The sequence below is a fragment of the Podarcis cretensis genome, assembly GCF_951804945.1.
Source record: "Podarcis cretensis genome assembly, chromosome: 6".
Taxonomy (NCBI): domain Eukaryota; kingdom Metazoa; phylum Chordata; class Lepidosauria; order Squamata; family Lacertidae; genus Podarcis; species Podarcis cretensis.
The window spans coordinates 35,102,219-35,122,204 of NC_137175.1; the positions used below are offsets into that span (position 1 = coordinate 35,102,219).

The following is a 19,986-nucleotide window of genomic DNA, read 5'->3' on the forward strand; positions in this document are numbered from 1 at the left end:
CGTGAAGGTAAATAGTGTTTCCGTGCACTCTGGTTTCCGTCACGGTGCTCCCTTGCACCAGAAGCGGTTTAGTCATGCTGGCCACATGGTCCGGAAAGCTGTCTTTGTCTGTAAATCCCTTTGGGTATGAGAAGATAACCCAAAAACTGGCCCACAATGCTGCATAAAAGAGACAACCAGTGGAAAGGGAGATGGTTATTATCAAGTCATAAGATCTGATGTGAAGTTTATTGGCAGAATTGAAATTATTACTTGAAGCTGTTAAAGAATGAGGGGGGAGGTATTTGTTGCTTGTAAACTGCGGCAAGACTATAGAGGAAAGGGGGGAAGCACTCAGAGAATAGGACTTTTCTAACTGCTAGTGGTGTAAGAGCTGAATGGAGAAGATTGTTGTATGTAAGGACTAAATTTATCACAGTACAGTATAGCTTTATTATATAATTTGTATTTTTATGAAAGCTTAGCCGTGCTCCTTTTCATGGTTAAAAGTTCCCCACTGGAAATTGGAAGATCCTTTGCTTGCCACTTTAAAGAAGATTTAAAGTTCTCAAAAATCTGGTGTCCAAGCTGGCTTGCCTGGCCTGATCTTGGGCTCAGCTGAAATTATGGTTAATGGAGGTGCTGGAACCCAGCCAGAAAGGCTGTTGATGGGCAGTAGTGGTGGGAGTGCAGCAGCAGTGGAAGGAATTCTGTATCGGGGGAACACTGGGTGTAGTTTGCAATGGTACTGGTCAAACCTAGGGCTCCTTCTTGTGCTTTTGTGAGAGAAAGAGGATGCCTGTGTCCCATCTTATTTGTTTGGGGAAGGGCCATTGCTCCATGGTAGAACATCTGCTTTGCACGCAGAAGGTCCCAGATTCCATAATTTGCATCTCTAAATAGGGCTGGATAATATTCATGTCTGAAAGCTGGAGAGCTTGCTGCCAGTCATTATGGGCAATACTGATTTAGGTCCAATGGTCTGATTTGGTTTAAGACAACGTCTTACATTCCTATGTTGGGGGGGGGGAGGGAATGGCAGTGCAAACACACTGGCAGCAGCACCATATTGGCTCCTCTAGTGCGTTTACACCACAGCAGCTTCCTCACTGCCTTGCCCCACCCCTCTCCCTCCCAGCTGGTCGCTTCTCTTTGTGAATGTGTGAAAGTGAAAGGGTGTCGGTGTGTGTCCTGTATACATATGTAGGAAAGAGAGATTAATAAATAGAGTGGATTGTATTTGTATTTGCCAAGGATTCAGTGCCTGACTTTCAGATTTGCTGCTCAGACACAGTCTTCTCCATCAGTTGTTCTGGATACAAGTTTTCTAGAATGTCTCCTGTACGTTTTAATTATTTTCTGCTGTAGCTTGGCTTATCCTCTTGAACTTTGTGTACATTTCACTAGTTGCTGATTCTGACCTAATTGTAGTGTGGATTGTGTTAAGTTGATGGTTTTTAAAGTCCCTTGTTAACAAATGTGTGTGGAGAGTTGGACAGACCAGTTACTTATCTTATTATTGTTGTGCTGATTGAATACATTTAAATGAGCTTTCAGAGATAGATAGATATAGATATATAAAACACAAGCTTAATGTGCATTTATAGATAAGCAATATTAAAATATTAAAGACTAACAGACTGATCCTATGCATGTTTATGTGGAAATAAGTCTTGATACATTCAGTGGGGCTTCTGAGTAAACAGAAATAGGATCAGGGTGCAATTTGCAGAGATCTTTCAAGCTGGTACCTTATAACAATTTCAGTCTTTCTCAATGAAACGTTCTTTCTTTCAATAATTTTGTGTTTAAGATCTAAGGGGGAAAGAGCTTTGCTATTGGTATGAGGAAACTGATTACTATTTCATCAACAATTCAAAACTTTACTACTGGGAAAGGAAAGACCCACGTTTTACTAGAAAAGCTCTAGCAGTATGGAGAGTTCAGTAAGTTTATACTTCAATATTCTGTATAGCAACATGTTAAAGGCTTTTTATGGGGAGGGGGATGCACATTGAAATATGCTCTTACGTTTATTCATCTCAAATAAATACTCTCCCCTATTCCATATTCACAATTATTTTTTCTTAACAGAATTCCCAATTTACCCATTAAGGATATATTATAGAAATGGTATACAGGGTCAACATCACTCTGGTTTTGAGTGCAACAGAGACATTAAATTAGAAGCAGGGGTGTGTAGAAGTCATTAAATGATTTTTAATCATTTGATCAATTTTGAAATAACTAAAAGAGTATCAAACACGATAGCGAGACCATTTCAGTGAATTGTGTGTCCTTGAATTTTATAAAAGGGAGGATACATGAGTCCACCAATTTCAAGCTAATTATTCTTTCCAAGGATCTTTTAAAGGCTTTTGGTATTTAATCTGATTTTTGCCATGGAAAAGTGATAAAGGGGAGGGGAGGTTGCAAAAAACAGGATTCCAGTTGTGGCAAAGCACCACTGGGAGGGGACCAAGGTTTTCCTCGGAAATGGGTGGAGAGAGACAAAACTTGTTCTTCTGCTTGTTCTTCAGACAACAAAATGCTTTGGGACAGCCATGATTACATTGCAGTACATGCAATTAGTTAATTACGGCAATGGAAGCTTATCCAGTTGGCATTACCATATGCCAGACTATATTTTCTCCTTGTTGATAAAACTGTGAAATTTTTCATGCTGAAGCCATTGTGAAATCCTACTTGATAAAACTTACAATGAGATATGCTTGCAAGCTATGCCTGCCGTTGGCATTATTGCTCTCCTTGAAGATAGATGCATCTGTGAACAGCATGCTCTGTGAATATTAATAAAATTTCTTACCAAGAAACAATAGTGCTATAGGGCCTATGAATGGAAGAACAGAAATGACCTTTGATGTGGTCCCCATACTGAAGTGTACTCATTGCAGATGATGCACAGAACTGTGCCAGCTTGAAACTCCATGTGACAATCATACCTGACCTGTGTCCTTGCTTTTTAATTCTTCCTCTTTCCTTTGTCAATCTATTTTATCAACAAGAATATCCAATCTGATTTTTTTAATGTTAGGAATCTGACGTGGAAGCAAATACCCTAATACTATTTAGCTATGCAATAAAAAAAACCCAAAGGAAGGGAGATAAATCCTTTCTTGAATGTTGCTACAGTTCAAAGCAGCAAATCTGCCCATGTATTTAACCCCAAACAGTGTTTTATGGCCATCCCTAACCTCCGCACAGCACAGGGCTTCACTCTGGGTCTAAACATGATTTGAGGTGTGCCAGAGAGGTCTGGCTAATGAGTGCCCTTTGTATAGGAGGGCTTTGCAACTGATGCCTCGTATCAGAGTCTGAACCATTTCCTTATGAGAGCTTGAGACTTTTGTCCACTCAGTATATTCAGCCAAAACACGACAAAAAAAGGGGAAATCAATCTTGACAACATTTACTCAGTTTACATTTGTGACCGCAAGTTACATGCATTTCAACTCCCTGAAATCAATGCCCTTAAGCAGCCTAAATTGTGGGTTAAATTGTTTATTACTCTTTTCTCTGGCTTTCAACATTTGAGGTGTATATTTTTAGGACCCTCCATTCTTTTGTGACTGCAGGTTGTTCCAAACAGTTTTTAATATTGTGTTTTCATGTTGTAACCTGCCCTGGGAATTTAAAGCAAAGTGTTGGTAATAAATTAATAATAACGCCATAATATATTAATGCTTCACTACTGACAAAACTGACAAATGTAGATGGGTTAATGGTCAGGTCAGGGATTTTATATTGGTTTTTAATTCAGTATATCAGTTTTTGCAAGTTTCTTACATGTTATTTGGATATATTTTTAGGAAGCTGATTATGTCCATACTGCGTGTCTAGTATCTTGTTTGGAGATATACCAGTTCTGGCCTCCCTGTGGAAATATTTAATTTAATTTAATTTAATTTGTATACCACCCTTCATCTGAAGATCTCAGGGCAGTTCACAGCATAAAAATGCAAAATAAAAACACAAAATACATAATGAAAATGAAAACAAAACCATAAGCCCCTCTCCCACAAATTTAAACACATTTAAAAGGACATGGAATGTTAATCAGCCCTTCAAGGCCTGGTTGAAGAGAAACATTTTCACCTGGCATCTAAAGATGTATAACAAAGGCGCCAAGCAAGCCTCCTTTAGCCATGTTTGCTATCTTTGTGGCTCATTCCAATCTAGGAGAAAAAAATAATTCTTGTGAGATAGATAAATATCTTTCTCCAAAGGTTCCCATGTAACCAGTGGAGAGTCTTGCCAGGAGCAGCACTCCGCATTAAAGCCCCCAAACAATGGCTCTGTAAGTCATCTCCTAATAACAAAAACCACAGGAATTAACAATAACCCAGTTATGATTTCCTAGTGTTCCCACTTTATGAAGCACATCACTGCTATGTGAGTTAGTCTTTCTGAAAGGGGTGGGGAGGAAAGCCACATCTGGCATCCACATGCAAGGCCTTCGCGAAGAAGATGAAATATTTTAACAGTGCACTTTCATTGGGACTGCCTTATCAGCACATATCTATTGACTAGGCTTGAAATGGAACCTTTTGCATGTCGCCCTTTTTTTTTTTGCTCACAGTAATGTTCCTGGTCTGTTCTCTCCTAGGTGCATAGCGTAATGTCCATGCTGTGCTACACTCTGATTATAGCATTTCTGATCGGCATACGGGCAGCACCAAAAACTGAAGATAATGCACCACTGGGGTCTCCTGCAACATCTGGCATTTCTGAAAGCAGACGGACTAAAACACACCACATTATGAAAACGTCTCAGCACAGAGACCACAGCCAGCCTGTTACTGGGAAGGTAGTGAACAGGAAATCCGGGCAAGCTGCAAGCATCATAGTGGATCCAAAGCTTTTTCAGAAGAGGAGGTTCCAGTCACCTCGGGTTTTGTTCAGCACTCAGCCTCCCCCTTTGTCAAGGGATGGACCGAGTGTGGAGTTCCTAGACAGCACAGACTCTACGAACAGGACGATCCGAGCCAAGCGCGCAGCTCACCCTGTGCACAACCGAGGAGAGTACTCTGTGTGTGACAGTGTTAGTGTGTGGGTTGCCAACAAAACCACAGCGACAGACATTAAAGGCAAAGAGGTGACTGTGGTGGTGGACGTCAACTATAACAACTACCCTTACAAACAGTACTTTTTTGAGACCAAGTGCAGAGACCCTAAGCCGGTGTCCAGTGGGTGCAGAGGCATTGATGCCAGGCATTGGAATTCCTACTGCACCACCACACACACCTTTGTCAAGGCACTGACAATGGATGGCAAGCAGGCAGCTTGGCGCTTCATTCGGATTGACACTGCCTGTGTATGCGTAATCAGTAGGAAAACAGAGAACCTCTGAGATAGACCAACCCTCCATCTTATACCCACCTCCTCCCAGCCCCCTACCTCAGCCTGTAAATTATTTTAAGTTATGAGGACTCTATGGTATATTTATAGTTTATACAGTAAAGAAATGAATCCTCATTATTTATTAAAATCTTTTGAAACTGCTGATGTGTTGTATATTTTAATGGCATCTCTTTCCTTTTAAAATGGGAGCTTTTTTCCCTTTCTTTTTTTACAATTTTGTTAGCCGCAACTTTCTCTTTTAACATGATTGCCATAGCAAGATTTTGAAAATGGAATACTTTGCCGTTTTGCCTTCCACATCCTGATTTACCACGAAACAGCAGTTTTTGTGTGTGACATTCTATAGTCTTGAAATAGACAAAAGCAAAAGCTGTCATATTAGCCCATTGGAAGAATTCCAGATATCCTTCAGCTCCTCATCCAAGCCAAAATTAAACCCAAGTAAGCTAACCCAGATATTTTAATATTTGCATTCATTCAGGCCACATATCAGAAGATACATAATTCTGCACCTTCAGTCATTCCGTAGTGGTCTTCATGTTTATACATCCTCATAGATTTCAGCTGACATCTTACAAAGCTTATTTAAAATCATCAGTTTTCACCATCTTTCATTGTGCCTGTTTACCTATTAGAACAGGCATCCCCAACCTTCGGCCCTCCAGATGTTTTGTCCTACAACTCCCATGATCCCTAGCTAACAGGACCAGTGGTCAGGGATGATGGGAATTGTAGTCCAAAACATCTGGAGGGCCGAAGGTTGGGGATGTCTGTATTAGAAGGTAAAAAACCTTTTTATTTAAGTTGGTTGGTGATGTGCCCTTTTAAAGGAAACAATTGAGCAAATATTTTGTAATAGGAGAAATTATCTAGTTTGCAATATGGAATGAAACCACCAGTCTTTTCTACATTTCATTTGGGTCAACTGCAGCTAAAATTAAGACAGGTCCTAATCAAGCTCGATTTAGTTCTAATGAAGTCCCATTCAAACTAACATGAGTGATAAATTGTTTGTCTGTTGCATTCAATGGGACATGCAGTCAAATCTATTTTTACTCCAAAGTAGGCCTTACTGATTTTATTCATTTATTTTAATAAATTTGTATACCGCCTTTATCCAAAGATCCTGGGGCGGTTCACAGCATAATGGGATATGCACAATATTTTCTGCAACATCATTTTAATGTGATATGCTCCCAAATAAGTGTACATAGCATTACTGTCTGACATCACATGCCTAATGATGTGCATTGGCAAAGGGCAACAGCTCAGTGGTAGAACATTTATCTGCCTTGCATGCCGAAGATCCCAGGTCTAATCCACAGCAACTTCGGGCAGGGCTAGGAGAGAATCCTGCCTGAAACTCTGGAGAACCACTGCCAGTCGGTGCAGACAGTAGTGAGCTAGATGGACCAATGTTCTGCTTCATTGTAAGGTGGCTTCCTATGTTCTTAGTCCCAAGTCAGTGAGACAAAGTCAAATTTGTATGTTGCAACCTGCTCTGAGATCCTCTTTATAATGTAAGGTGGAATATCCATTTTGCTTAATAAGTAGCTAAAATGGCTTAGCTGGATTGGGACAAATGTAGATAGGAATTGATTGGCAGTTCTGTTGGATTAACCTGAATACAGTTTATCATGCAAAGCTTTTAGGGCTGGAAGGTGGGAAGATCTGAAACAATCTTCCTCTGATCATGACCAATTCTTTAAAAAATAAAAAGTTCTAGTGGATGCTTTAGACACCCACTTTTTTCTGCAGTCACAATAGCAAAAAAAGAGCACACAATCTTAATGGCATTTAGGAATGCATCTATGTATGTAGCATCCTGGTGCTTCTGAATAAAATGATACTCAAGCTGCCCAGCAGTTTTTACTAAATGAGACACTATTCTTGCAATTAGCAGGCGTCAGGTTCCGGGGGTGGAGGGATTTGGATCAGACCCTAACCTTCAGGGTTACAAGGCTCCCTTTTGTGGTCCCAACCCAGACACTATTTGCATCAGAGGGGAGAAGCTCCCATTTGTACATTCTGGTGTGTGCGGTAGGGGATAGAGAGGAAGAGGAAGAGGAAAAATTCAGATTGGGACCATAACAGGGAGTATAGGGTTAATCTTTATGCCAGGACCCTGATCTAGACCACCACCAGTTTGCATCTGTAATTTGCTTTTTAAAAGCAACACACACAATTACTAATTGCTTGAATGGTCCTCAGAGACTAAATGAACTTCAGTGCTTCAGCGAGAGCAGCCAAAAACTGTAACATTGTCTGGAGAAGTTAAGAACCTTATTCTGTTTGTACAAGAGCATTTATGGATTGGGTGACAAAAATGTTACTATGATTGATAATCTTCTTTTATTTAAAAGGATGGGCCTTCAAGCATTTTTCTTCCTACCATAGCTGTAAAAACGCAGATGGCTTCCTTTTGCCAGCTAATAATGGGGATGGAAATGAGTATGTTTACACAGGTTTTTTGTTTTTTTAAGAGTATTTTGGCCATTTTTAAGGTAATATAATCCAAGAGAAACCCTTCTTTTCCTGGTGCCTTTGCTCCCACGCTGGAGAGACAGCTTGTTCAGCTTGAAGACCTCCACAGTGTAGCCTTTGGGCTTAGACCTATAATGTGTGTTCCAGCCCATAGGGGCTGCAAAGAATAAAAATCTTCATAGTTCTCTTGTTTTCTTTGAAAAAGCAACTGCTGTCTGTTCAACAAACCAGTTCAAGATAAATATCACACAAACTCTTTAAGTTATAAAGTCTTTCAGAACTCAGGAGAGCAACTAGTTCAGCTCCCTTTTTATACTTGCACACTTATTTCCCATCTTATTGTTCCCACCCACAGCCAAGACAAAGGATCTCTGCAGGACAGTGTTTCTGTTCTAAGAATAGTTGTGTTTTAGAGGGGAGGAAACAGCAATCCAGCTTTTACAACCACATTGGTATTTTCAGCAAGTCACAATCTTATCCTTGGCTCTTATGCGTGTACTGTAAGCAAGAACTGTCCAAAATCAGACAAAAATGTGCTTTGCCAGATATTTCCACTTGCTGCGTTGCTAGTCTGGTGGATGGGTCCTGGGCAGTAGCTAGTTTGGTTTGAAAGTCTGTTTCAAAAGAGAAATGGAGGGTAGATGGGATAAGTCCCAGCGTATGGTCTGAAGCCACGTGAAGCCATCACCTTTCTGATAGTAGTGGCCAGTGTGGTGAAGCAGATCTGCCTTTCTGACACCACTACTGCTTACCTGAATAGGGCTGGGGCTGGGACAGGGCAGTGGCTGAGGCTACTTGAACGCCCTGGTGGAGCCAATCTCATGCTTGTGCCAGTGCACCTGAGCATCCTGACCGCCAGTCCCATCCAAGTAATCTACAGCAATGCTTATGTTGGGAGAGGGGTTCTGCAGCTGTGCCCCACAACACTGGGTGCTACTGCCAGTCTGGTTAGTGGCTGGAAAGGTGGCCGCCTAGGAACCACAAATATACTATATTGGGTTCCATGCTGGAAGAAAAATGGCAAATAATTGTAAGAAAATTAAGTCCATAACTCCTGCCCCTCCAAATATACTTTCAGCATGTCCCATTTATATACAGTGGTGCCTCGCAAGACGAAAAGAATCCGTTCCGCGATTCTCTTTGTCTAGCTGTTTTTTTCGCCTTGTGGATTAGCGCTATTAGCGGCTTAGCGGCTTTTAGCGGCTTATCAGCTTAGCGGATAAGCAGACAAGCGGCTTAGAAAAAGGGGGGGGAAAGGGGGGGAAAGTCGGAAAAACTCGCAAGACATTTCGTCTTGCGAAGCAAGCCCATAGGGAAATTCGTTTTGCGAAGGCCTCCAAAACGGAAAACCCTTTCGTCTAGCGGGTTTTTCGTCTTGCAAGGCATTCGTCTTGCGGGGCACCACTGTAGTTGCTGCTCCCATTCATGACCCTCTTTTATCCAGCATCATGCCTCCAAGGGCCAGATTTGGCTTAGGAGCTTCTAGTTACTAATTCCTAAGCTGTACAGTGCACAAAGTCATAGAATCATAGATTCTTAGAGTTGGAAGGGACCCAAGCGTCATCTAGTCCAACCCCCTGCAATGCAGAAATCTCAGCTAAAGCAGCCATGGCAGATGGCCATCCAACCTCTGCTTAAAAACTTCCAAGGAAGGAGAGTCCACCACCTCTCGTGGGAATCTGTTCCACTGCCAAACAGCTCTTACTGTCAGAAAGCTTTTCCTAATGTTTAGTTGGAATCTCCTTTCTTGTAATTTCAAGTCCTACCCTCCAGAGCAGGAGAAAACAAGCATGCTCCCTCTTTCCATGTGACAGCCCTTAAGATATTTGAAGATGGCTATTATATCTCCTCTCAGTCTCCCCTTTTCCAGCCTAAACATACCCAGCTCCTTCAACTGCTCCCCATAAGGCTTAGTTTCCAGACCCTTGACCATCCTGGTCACCCTCCTCTGCACACGCTCCAGCTTGTCAACATCCTTCTTAAATTGTGGTGCCCAGAATTGGACACAGTATTCCAGGTGTGGTCTGACCAAGGCAGAATAGAGTGATACTATTACTTCCCTTGATCTGAACACTAGACTTCTGTTGAGCCAGCCTAGAATAGCATTACTTTTTTTTTTTTTTTTTTTTTTTTTTTTTTTTGCTACTGCTGCATCACACTGTTGACTCATGGTCCACCAAGACCCCTAGATCCTTTTCACAAGTACAGCTAGTGAGCCAGGTGTCCCCCATCCTATATTTGTGCAGCTGGTTCTTCCTGCCTAAGTGCAGAACCTTACATTTGTCCCTTTTGAAATTCATTTTGTTAGCTTACACCCAGTTCTCAAATCTGTTAAATTCATTTTGAATTCTGATTCTGTCTTGTGCAGCATTAGCTTCCCCTCCCAGTTTGGTGTCATCTGCGAATTTGATGAGCATCCCCTCAATTCCTTCATCCAAGTCATTTATAAAGATGTTGAACGACAACAGGCCCAGGATCAGAACCCTGTTGCAGGTGCCTTGTGCAGCTGCTGCTGCTATCTATTCTATTCTATTCTATTCTATTCTATTCTATTCTATTCTATTCTATTCTATTCTATTCTATTCTTTATCAAGATGATTTTGTTTCTCAAAGAAACACTCAGGCTGAAGTTTCAAAAGGCTGTAATTTTAGCCCTGATTCGGGTGTGACAGTGGAGTAAAACCACTGCTCATATTTTGCATGTTGGCTAGACCTTTCTGGTGGGACAGCTCATTGGAGTGCTTGAAAGCTCCATCAGGCTTGTGGTGGTTTTAAATTTACCAGATTGCCCCATTCTGAACAGCAAAGGTGTGGTGGGGGGGTGTCACAAAATGGCAGCCTCCACTAGTGGCATTTTGGGAAATCTGAAATGGCTGTAATTTAACAACTAATGTAAAAGTAAGGGTTTTGGCTGAGTGATGAACCTTAATCTCCCTGGCCCGATATGACATTCTGCTTGCTCACTTGTGTGCATTCTTGGCTGTGCTACCTGTTCCAGCTCTGCACGAGTTCTCTCTCTCTCTCTCTCTCTCTCTCTCTCTCTCTCTCTCTCTCTCTGCTTGTGTTTCTTTCCAGTACAAGGTGGATAAATCTATTGCTCCTAGCTCATTTGTACTCATGGGCTGCTTTTTGGGTATTTGTAGTTTATACATGCAAAGAGCAGACTGGAATTATTTTGTCAGTAAGCATCTCTCAGCCTGCCATAATAAGCAACATGCTTAGACATTTACTCAAGAGTAACTGCCCTTAGGTAGGCACTCCAGTTGGCGCCCTTCCTCACCAGCAAATCCTAGCAACAATATCACTTTATTCCATTTATGGCTTTGTTAGTCTCATTCCCAAAGTATAAAGAAAATTTAGTACAGCAGACTGCAATATCCCTTGCCAGTGAATCTGTTGACATGCTTACTTGCTCATGTAATGGGTTGCTTGTCAGCTTCCAGACTGAAATCACAGGCTAGGATGCTTAACTGCAAAGGCAGTTCATTTCAAGCAGCAAACTGGTAAGCTTAGCATGTCTGCCTGTAGTCTAAACAGGTACTGGAAGGAAGAGAAATACCTGCCCAAGGAAATAATTCACTGGCTGTCACAAAACCCCTGAAGCTGAATCTGGGACATGACCCTGGACATGGCTGAAAAAGTAAAATGGTTGAAATTTTAAGGCTTAGCCTTCGACAGGATTAAGCATACAATTTGGGTGGTGCATGTAGTGGGTGGTGCTTTTCAAACATTAGGCTTCCTGTGTGGAGCACAGTCTTGTGAAAGAGCTTCTCAGGAGCTCCCACACTAGGGTTGTAACAACATTTAATTTGGCCCTCTGAGACAGCTTCTGACTTGGGGAGCTGAGACAAAGCAATCACTGCTTCTCTGCACCCTCTAGTGGCAGGTAATGAATGCCAAGAAAGAGTATCTGAGGGTGGGCTGGAGCAGCCACTGTCTCTACAGCTAAGTAAAATGAATATATGCATGGCTCCTTGTTACGTTGTTGAAGGGTTGGTAGCTTCTTACTTAATGAAGGCTGCCTTTTGCAGAAGGGGAAGTTGTGCACAAAGTGTGATATGAAAAGGAAACATTAGGGGGAGAGGCGAGGGCAGCCATAATAGGAAGAGATGCTACCAATGTAGGAAATTCATATATTCAAGGATAGAGGCATTTTCACTTGCAGATACCATGAAAACATGCCCTAAAATACTTAGGAGCATTAAATTGATCTTCCAAATTGATGGAAGGTATGCAAACCAGCTTCCAAGTCTGAAGCTTTAATGCATTGGAGTTAGGAAAGAAATGGGGTCCTAGCATGGCTTGAGATTTTTATTTTATTTTTTGTTTACCAAGCCTCAGGTTGACATGAGAAAACTACAGCTCCAGTGCTGTCTTCAGATTGTATTAATCGGAAACATGTGCAAGACCTGGCAGCTCTTCAAAGAGCTTGGGAACCCTGACACAGGCTTGTTCTCCAGATTGTTGCACTAAGCGGAGGACCCACATGTGTAGGGCACACAGCCTATTCAGACTGCTTCCAGTTCCACCTACTCTTCATATTCTTTCCAGGGAGAAAGATAGCTGCCAATCAAGTTCATCTGCAGAAGTTGTGTGTTAAAATCACCAGCCATCCTTTCTTGCCCAGCTGAACTCTTAACCAAATATTTCCAACATTATAAAATCCCACTTTAAAAAGAAATGAGATGTACTCTTGTGCCTGCACCCATGGCAGTGAGATAGAGACTGTTTCTGCGGTACATCTGCATTAAATCATGAACTTCAGAGGAAGCTGAAAATATAAAACAGTTGCATCTTTTTAGACATCCTCGCATTCCCTGTTGGAATCCCAAATCCCAAATTTAACTCTTTGGTATGAACCTCGTCACCATCTTGCTCTCAGCCAATGAGAAAGACAACATAAATAAATGTAACAGTACAGCGATACCTTGTACTGGGCCAGCCTCTTTCGATGATACAAATGTTTGGGTTGCAGAGGATTATCCTTTGAGAAGAATTAAAAGGTAGCAAGTGTTGTTTGCAAATAGTGTGCTCTTAACTAGGTAGAAAGTTTGGCCTGAACACAAAAATTTCACACAATAGTAGCAGGTAATGGGTAGATTGTTGCAGACTTGTCATAATAAGTCTGAAAGTCAAGACTTACATTCAACCCAATGTTCTTTGCATTTAAGAAAGTCATAAATTTTAATTTCCAGACAGGTGAATTAGTACTTACAGATAAGCCCTGGGGTCACAGGTGAATTAGCTAGCAAGGGGAAAGAATAAGAAGTGATACAGTTTTGTACTAAATTTCCAAACTTCTGGCACAAGCTAGACCATATTCTGTGTTTGGAATGATTCTCATGGACAGATTTTGCATAAAATCACTCCACTCACACATTTTAGCCTATTTGCCACAAGGCAAAAGTTAAATGGATACAAAGTGAGTAGTGCTGCAGATCTGACACTTCTTAGCTGCCATTTAGTCACTTTAAGCCACATTCGTGTGTGGACAGGGTGTAGCACACATGCGCAGCAAAGTTGTGAATGACTCCTGTGGTGTGTTGGCCATGTGGAACAGCATCTGTCCATGCCAAAAGGAAAAGTGGGGAAACTCAGAATGAGAAATGTGTGGGGAGGATTCATGCTATGTCATCTGGGTTGTTGTTTTCCAGACTGGAGATTATGTAACTCAGCAGTTGCAAAAACTACTGAGATTCCCCTGCAAGTATGTGTGGGGAAAGCTAGATGCAAGACAGGACTGCAGATGAGTAAAAAAAAAAAGGGGGGGAAGGATTTTCTGACCTCAGGAAGCGAATGTGGAGCTGTGCGGTCCCCAAAGCATGCCTGAGAAAATTTACTTACAGATTCCTCCAGTGAAATCAATTGGAGGAAAGTTCAGGACAGCCCAAAGGAAATACTTTGTGACACAAGGCACAATTAATTTATAGCACTCACTGCCACCAGGTGAGGTAGTGGCCACTCCTTCAGATGGCTTCGGAAGGGGGGTTACATAAATTAATAGAGGATAATGGTTTTTGCTGATGGTTTAATTCTTTTATTCTGTTCATAACGTGCTTTTAGGTTTAACTTTGTTTTGTTTTTACAAACACATGTGTCAGAGCTGCCCCTAGGTCCCAGCTCACAGAGGACCAACGCCAGGCTGTCGTTATGTACAAAAGTCTTTATTGGAGTTCAGTTTCCATTTTAAAGCCGCAGCGCGCAGCTCCACGTCTTAAACCCTAGACCGGCGAAGTCCCGTCTGAATCTCCTCCCCTCTGACACCAGTTTAAGATCCTAGCCCTGCTCCACCTTTTCCGCTGCTCTCTTCTCCTCTGGGTCCTCCTGCCCTCTGGGGCATTCCCCTTTCTGGACTCTTCTGACGCTGAGTCGCTTAACTCCTCCCCCTGCCTCCGGCGGGCTTTAGGACCCAGTTCCCAATCCTCATTCTCTGCTGTCCCGCGCTCCTGTACATTTGAACTTGCCTCTCGCGCCAACCCAGTGACCTTCCTCCTGACCGTTACACTACTTCTGTCACTGCTTCCCTCTTCCGGGATACTGGCCGGATCTGACCTCCCCTCCGTTGTCTGACTCTCCAATGGAGGCGTGGTCAGCCCTGACTCCTCTTCTCTCCCTGCTGGGGGAGACGCTACTCCCGATACCTGGGACTCTTCCCCCCCACTATGCTCTGGTGGGGAAGCTGGTCCTGATTTCCAACTGCTGCTCTGGGACTCCCCGCTGGCCCCTTGCTTCTGGGGTGTCCCCCTTGGGACCCCCCTTGCCCTGGCCACCGGCGCCCCCTTCTGCGAATCTTCCGATTCACTGGAGAGGCTCATGGAATCTCTCGGGCCACTGTCATCTTCTCCTACGCTGCCCTCAGATTCTTCCCCTTCGCTCTCCATCTCCCCTCTTCCCTGTGCTTCTGCTCCTGAGCCCCTGACAACATGGTATATGAATTTTGTGAAATAAATAAAATGAGACTATGGCTAAAAAACCCTCTAAGTACAAGTTGCAGGGGAGCAACAACAGGAGTGAGCAATTGTCTTTTGCCCTGCTTATGGGCTTCGAGAACACATCTCATTGGCCACTGTAGGAATCAGGGTGCTAAACTATATGGATTTTCAGTCTGTTCCAGGAGCTCTTGTGTTCTCTATAGAAACTTGCACTGAATTTCATAAATAGCCCAGAGTTGGAATACCTGAATAATTATTTTGATTTTGATTTATGTAAATCCATATGTTGCTTCAGAATGCTCACATGGTGTGTGTGTGTGTGTTTGTTTGTTTGTTTAATTTTTACCTTTTTATGTTACCTATTTATTTTATAAAGGGCTAAAACAGCAATCAGGAATTTTAACCAAAACCTGCTTAAGAAAATCAAGTCACACTAGTTGTGTCCTTTAAACCACTCAAAGTGTTATTTTTTTTATGGTGGTTGTGTGTTTTACTCTTCTGATAATGATGAGAGACAGGACTGAGAAGTAATGACTTTCTCAGTGCTGCCCAGCAAGCTTCATAGCTGAGGAGGTCTGAACCTGAACTTCCCATACCCAAGCCTAACACAACACTGCAGATGCCAAGATTATCTATAAGGGGGGGGGGACTTTTAAAATCAACTTAAAGTTCTTTGGAAATGACAAAAATGGAAATGTAAGCACATGAGTGAGGGGTGTCAGGAGTCACCTCATGAGAAGAGAAGACTCCCTGGGAAAGACCCTGATGTTGGGAAAGATGGAGGGCACAAGGAGAAGGGGACGACAGAGGACGAGATGGTTGGATAGTGTCTTCGAAGCTACCAGCATGAGTTTGACCAAACTGCGGGAGGCAGTGGAAGACAGGAGTGCCTGGCATGCTCTGGTCCATGGGGTCACGAAGAGTCGGACACGACTAAACAACTAAACAACAACAACATAAATTAACTGGCTGTTGGGTTTGAGATACTGGATCCATCTGGATATGGATTGCTCAACAAAGTGTTTCCATCAGAACATTTGGTTCACCAGTGAACTTTGCTACTGAACAAGGGCACTTGGGTTTATAAGATCTCAACCACAGCCTTCCTTCTCCCCATTGCAGACCACATCCTCCCTATTCTGGGCTCAGTCATAAAATAATTAGTCCTTTTTGAAGCCACATTTAAGAGAATTTCCTAGGATGTGTTTGTTTTGAGGAGAGAAGCAGCAGCAGCCAAAGGGGTGATTATCTAGAGCAATTTGTTGTGTAAGATTCTCTTTCATGACATCTGCACACTGGTTATTGCAAACCTTTGTGAGAATCAGTTGTTTCGATCTTTACTAAAGAAGACCAACTTTCAAGTAAAGTTTTGAGAAGGTTCTGGGAGGAGTAAAAGGAAAAGAAATGAGTCTAACCAGGCATCATAAAGGGAGAAGGAAATGTAGTTATTAAAGGGATGGAGCTAAAGCAAGTCCCACAAAAACCTCAAATGACCCCAGGCAAAAAATAAATAAAAAATGGCTACATTTATGCAGAGAGGGGCAAATATCAGCTCCATTGCAGCGAAGCATAGGCAAAATCATTCTACATTTGAGTAGTTATCTGTGTACTTGTTTCTTCACATGTCTGCTAACTGCAAATAGTTTATTTTGCTTAGCAAAGAAAATAGACCTAAACCTACAGTCCAAGCCTTGAATTGAATTGTGTAGAGGTAAGTCGAGACATATGTCTTTCTAAAATTTGGCATAAGTGATCAGTGTTTCCTACACACAAATACCCCCAATATTTGTAGCTTCAATTTTTACACACCGTTTACCTTTGCATGTAATATTTGTACAATTGCATTTGTTGTATTATTTCTGATTTAAATCACTGCAATGCCTGTCTAAGGTTGGAACTAGATGTTCTCTTGGCAAATGTGTTCCAAAACAAACATTTGCCAAGATAACATGAATGCGAAGGAGGCACTTTGAAGGAAAGATCTATGCACTAGCTGTGCACAGGGTGAGAGGCACTTAACCTAAGCAATTACCTCTCCATGGGCACTTCCTTCCTCTCTCTACCACCTATCCCACCCCACCAGCAGACTTGCTTCTGGTTTCAGAGGCTGGCTGTGGAAGAAACATATTTAACATTGGGGGGCAGAACTGAGGAATAGAGGTTAAGCACCACCTCCAGCACACTAATTTTCTACAAATGCACCCCAACCCCTGCATTAGCATTATGAAGGTAAAACAGGCTTGGGGACACAGATTTTAGTTCTGCCCTGAGCGGGTTCTCTGAAGAATGTGGGATTTAGTTCTCACTATCAGGGTATTGTTAGCAAAGTTCAATGCAGGACCCCATGCAGAGTCTGAAAATGAATATTTAGTGGGTGGGGAATCCAGTACAGTAGACATCCTATCCTAAGCTCTTCTCCAATGGCACATGTATTGCATTAGGGAAGTGTTTGTTTGAAATGTTCAGATCTCAAGTTCGGATAGTGGGTTTAACTAAATACAAAACCAGGAACATTGTGCAGGCTTGTGAGACTTTCGGCAGAGCTTCAGGCCCAAGAACAAACAATTAATGGATTGAGAGGAGGCACAATTATAATAGTTTAATCAGCCACGGATTAACATCTTGCTCCTGAAACGCTGAGTGAGGTGTGCTGCTCCAGGTGAGTTCAAATGAAATACCAAAAAATTGAGCATGTTTTAAATAGCTATTACGCAACTTGCTTCTCCTTACTTAAGCTCCTAACAATAGCTGTTTTAATGATAGGCATTTGTGCATTTTAGTTAGTGTGTTTTTACTAATTTTTAGTTTCTTATTCAGATAGTTACTCTCCCATCTACCTATCCAGCTTTCACAATAAAGCAGGTTTCAAAACCGCTACCTGGATTCTTGTGGCCAATGAAGATTTGCCCATCTTGTGCTTTGCTACCTCCAGATGCCAAAGTCCTCCTTATGAATACACAAACAATGTATGTGCCCTCTGGTACAGAGTGTTGCAACTCCTGAATCGCTGTCATTCGTGACTCCCCAACTTCTCCCTGTCAGGGCTGAATGTTGCAACACACTTTTGAGGGTTGAATCTTTCAGTTCCTCATTGGCCTATACCTCAGTGGCTCCCACAAAGGTTGTGTCAAAATTGCAGAGAAGAGGCAACTGAACTTAAAATTTCAGACGATTTGGATTCCAGCCACAAAGGGTGCAACCTCATCCTTTGTGGTGGTGATGATTTGCTGATATGTCCTGTTTTTGTTATGAGTGATGCTTATTCTTGAACCAGTTTGGGATTTTGATGATTGGCAAAGCAGAGGCAGGAAACTTTGCTCCAGATTTTTATTTCACAATATCAGAGGGTGATGCTGGAGATGCAACAGTTTACACTGTAATTCAACAAGGGGGTAAACTTCTAAATTTGAAAAACACATAATATTGCTGATTTCTCCATCTTTTCTCTCCATCTTTTCTCTGTACACAGAACAGAGCAAGCTATGTGGTAGTGATAGCTTTCTTTTTTCTCCTTGCTGTTTAAGATGCACAAAACAAGTATTAGTACTACTAAGCCATATTATTGGAAGCACTCCTAAAATAAATAGCAGCAACAAGTTGGTTGATTTGAGCTTCTATTGACCCTAGAGTGCCACATGTTCCATGTTCCCATCAAACTGTTTTTCTAGTACCAAAAATTCATGATACAACAGCCAGATGCTAATACCCCACCAGCGGACCAAAATGGAAACTTTTCATCCTAAATTTGTCCCCCTCCCAATACAAGCTGAGTTTGCTTTAACAGACTTCTTTATTTTATTTTTGTGTGCTGAGCGATGCCGCTGTTGGCAAATATCATCTCCAGTCCTTTTTCCCCTTTCGTTTTTGTTTAACAGCAACAGCTTAAAGTTCAAAAGCCGTCTCCCTGACTCGTTGCTGCCAAAGACAAATACAGTTTTGTTAGAAATGAAAATACCTGAAGGAGGAGACTTGTTTGCTTCTGAGGCAAGAGTCCAAAGGCAAAAAGAAGCATCTTTACATGCAATGGCCTTCTGGAAAAAGCAAGCCCAGTGTTTAGATCATAGGTGTTCATAGAACACTCAACTATAGGTCACACCATATGTTTAAAGCCCTATGTCAGAAACCGGGCTGAGGAGTACCCTATGATACCACTTTAAACAGTCATGGCTTCTGGAGACTGAGTCTATAGTTTGAGTCTATAGTCTGGAGACTGAGTCTATAGGCATCCTGAAGAACTATGTTTCTAAGGTTCCTTGTGGCTGGGACACTATCACTGTCCCACCCATGGTAGAGGTTGAAATGGGGTGATCGGTGGGGGAAGGGAATCAGGGGAGACTGTGGACCCAGAGAATCCTAAGCCCCCTTGTTCCACAAGTTTCTACAAAACTATGCTAGCCCTAGAGCTGTCCAAGTTTAATTTCCTTCCTACTGCAGTCAAATGAAGATTTAAAATAATAACAGCAACAACACCATAAGAAAAAAGAAGAAGCTGCTCCTGTTCTTCTGCTCTGGCCAACACAAGCTACCAGGGCTTGGAAGTGGCAGCTTCTCCACCATGGAATCTCCCACCCTTTGGATTGTTATGGCCCTTATTTATAATGTTTTGACTTCACCTTATCACTTTATGGCTTTCAATGTGTTAAGCAATAACAAAATTTAGAAAAAAATAAGAAAGCTGTGAAGGCAACAGATAGAACACTGAAGCAGGGCTCAGGAACCTGTGGCCCTTCAGATGTTGGACTATATATCCCATCATCCTTAATTGCTGACCCTGCTGCCTGTGGATGATGAGGTTTGGAGTCCAACAACATCCAAAGAACAACAGGTCTCCCAGCCCTCCAATAAAGTCAACAACTAACCCAAGTAAACTATCAATCAGCTGCAAAAAAGTGAAGTTAAAAGGTTCCCTGACAATACGAAAAGCCTTCATTATTCCAAGCTTACAGAAAGGTCAGGAAAGCAGAATAACTCTACATCACTGATAGTGAAGAGAAGGCATGTGCGAATCATGGCCAATGGCCAGATGATAAGATTATTCCAAAAAGTATCACAATGTGTACTTAAGACAGTTTCAGAGTAGTATTTCAATGTAGCTCCTCCTAGACCCAAAGCAAATGACTTTCTCCCAGCACTTGGGGTTAACAGAGAAAGCGGAAGTAACAATCAAAGCCTCTTCAAAATAGGTCAGGCATAGCCAAGGCAAGTCTAG

The 19,986-nt window shown here is 42.1% G+C and overlaps 1 protein-coding gene across 6 annotated transcripts in view; it reads left to right on the plus strand.

The window, feature by feature from the left end:
• The window catches only part of NGF (nerve growth factor), a 61,307-nt gene extending 55,802 nt beyond the window's left edge, over positions 1-5,505 (plus strand). For 4 of the 6 annotated variants that reach the window (XM_079979965.1, XM_079979964.1, XM_079979966.1 and 1 more), the window contains one exon: positions 4,607-5,505. In XM_079979965.1, the coding sequence (XP_079836091.1) occupies positions 4,619-5,350 (732 nt within the window). In that variant the 5' untranslated portion in view covers positions 4,607-4,618 and the 3' untranslated portion in view covers positions 5,351-5,505. Of the gene's footprint in view, positions 1-1,792; positions 1,926-4,606 lie in introns of those variants that run through there. The other 2 variants (XM_079979962.1, XM_079979961.1) reach the window with 2 other exon arrangements.
• Positions 5,506-19,986: the final 14,481 nt, after the last annotated feature.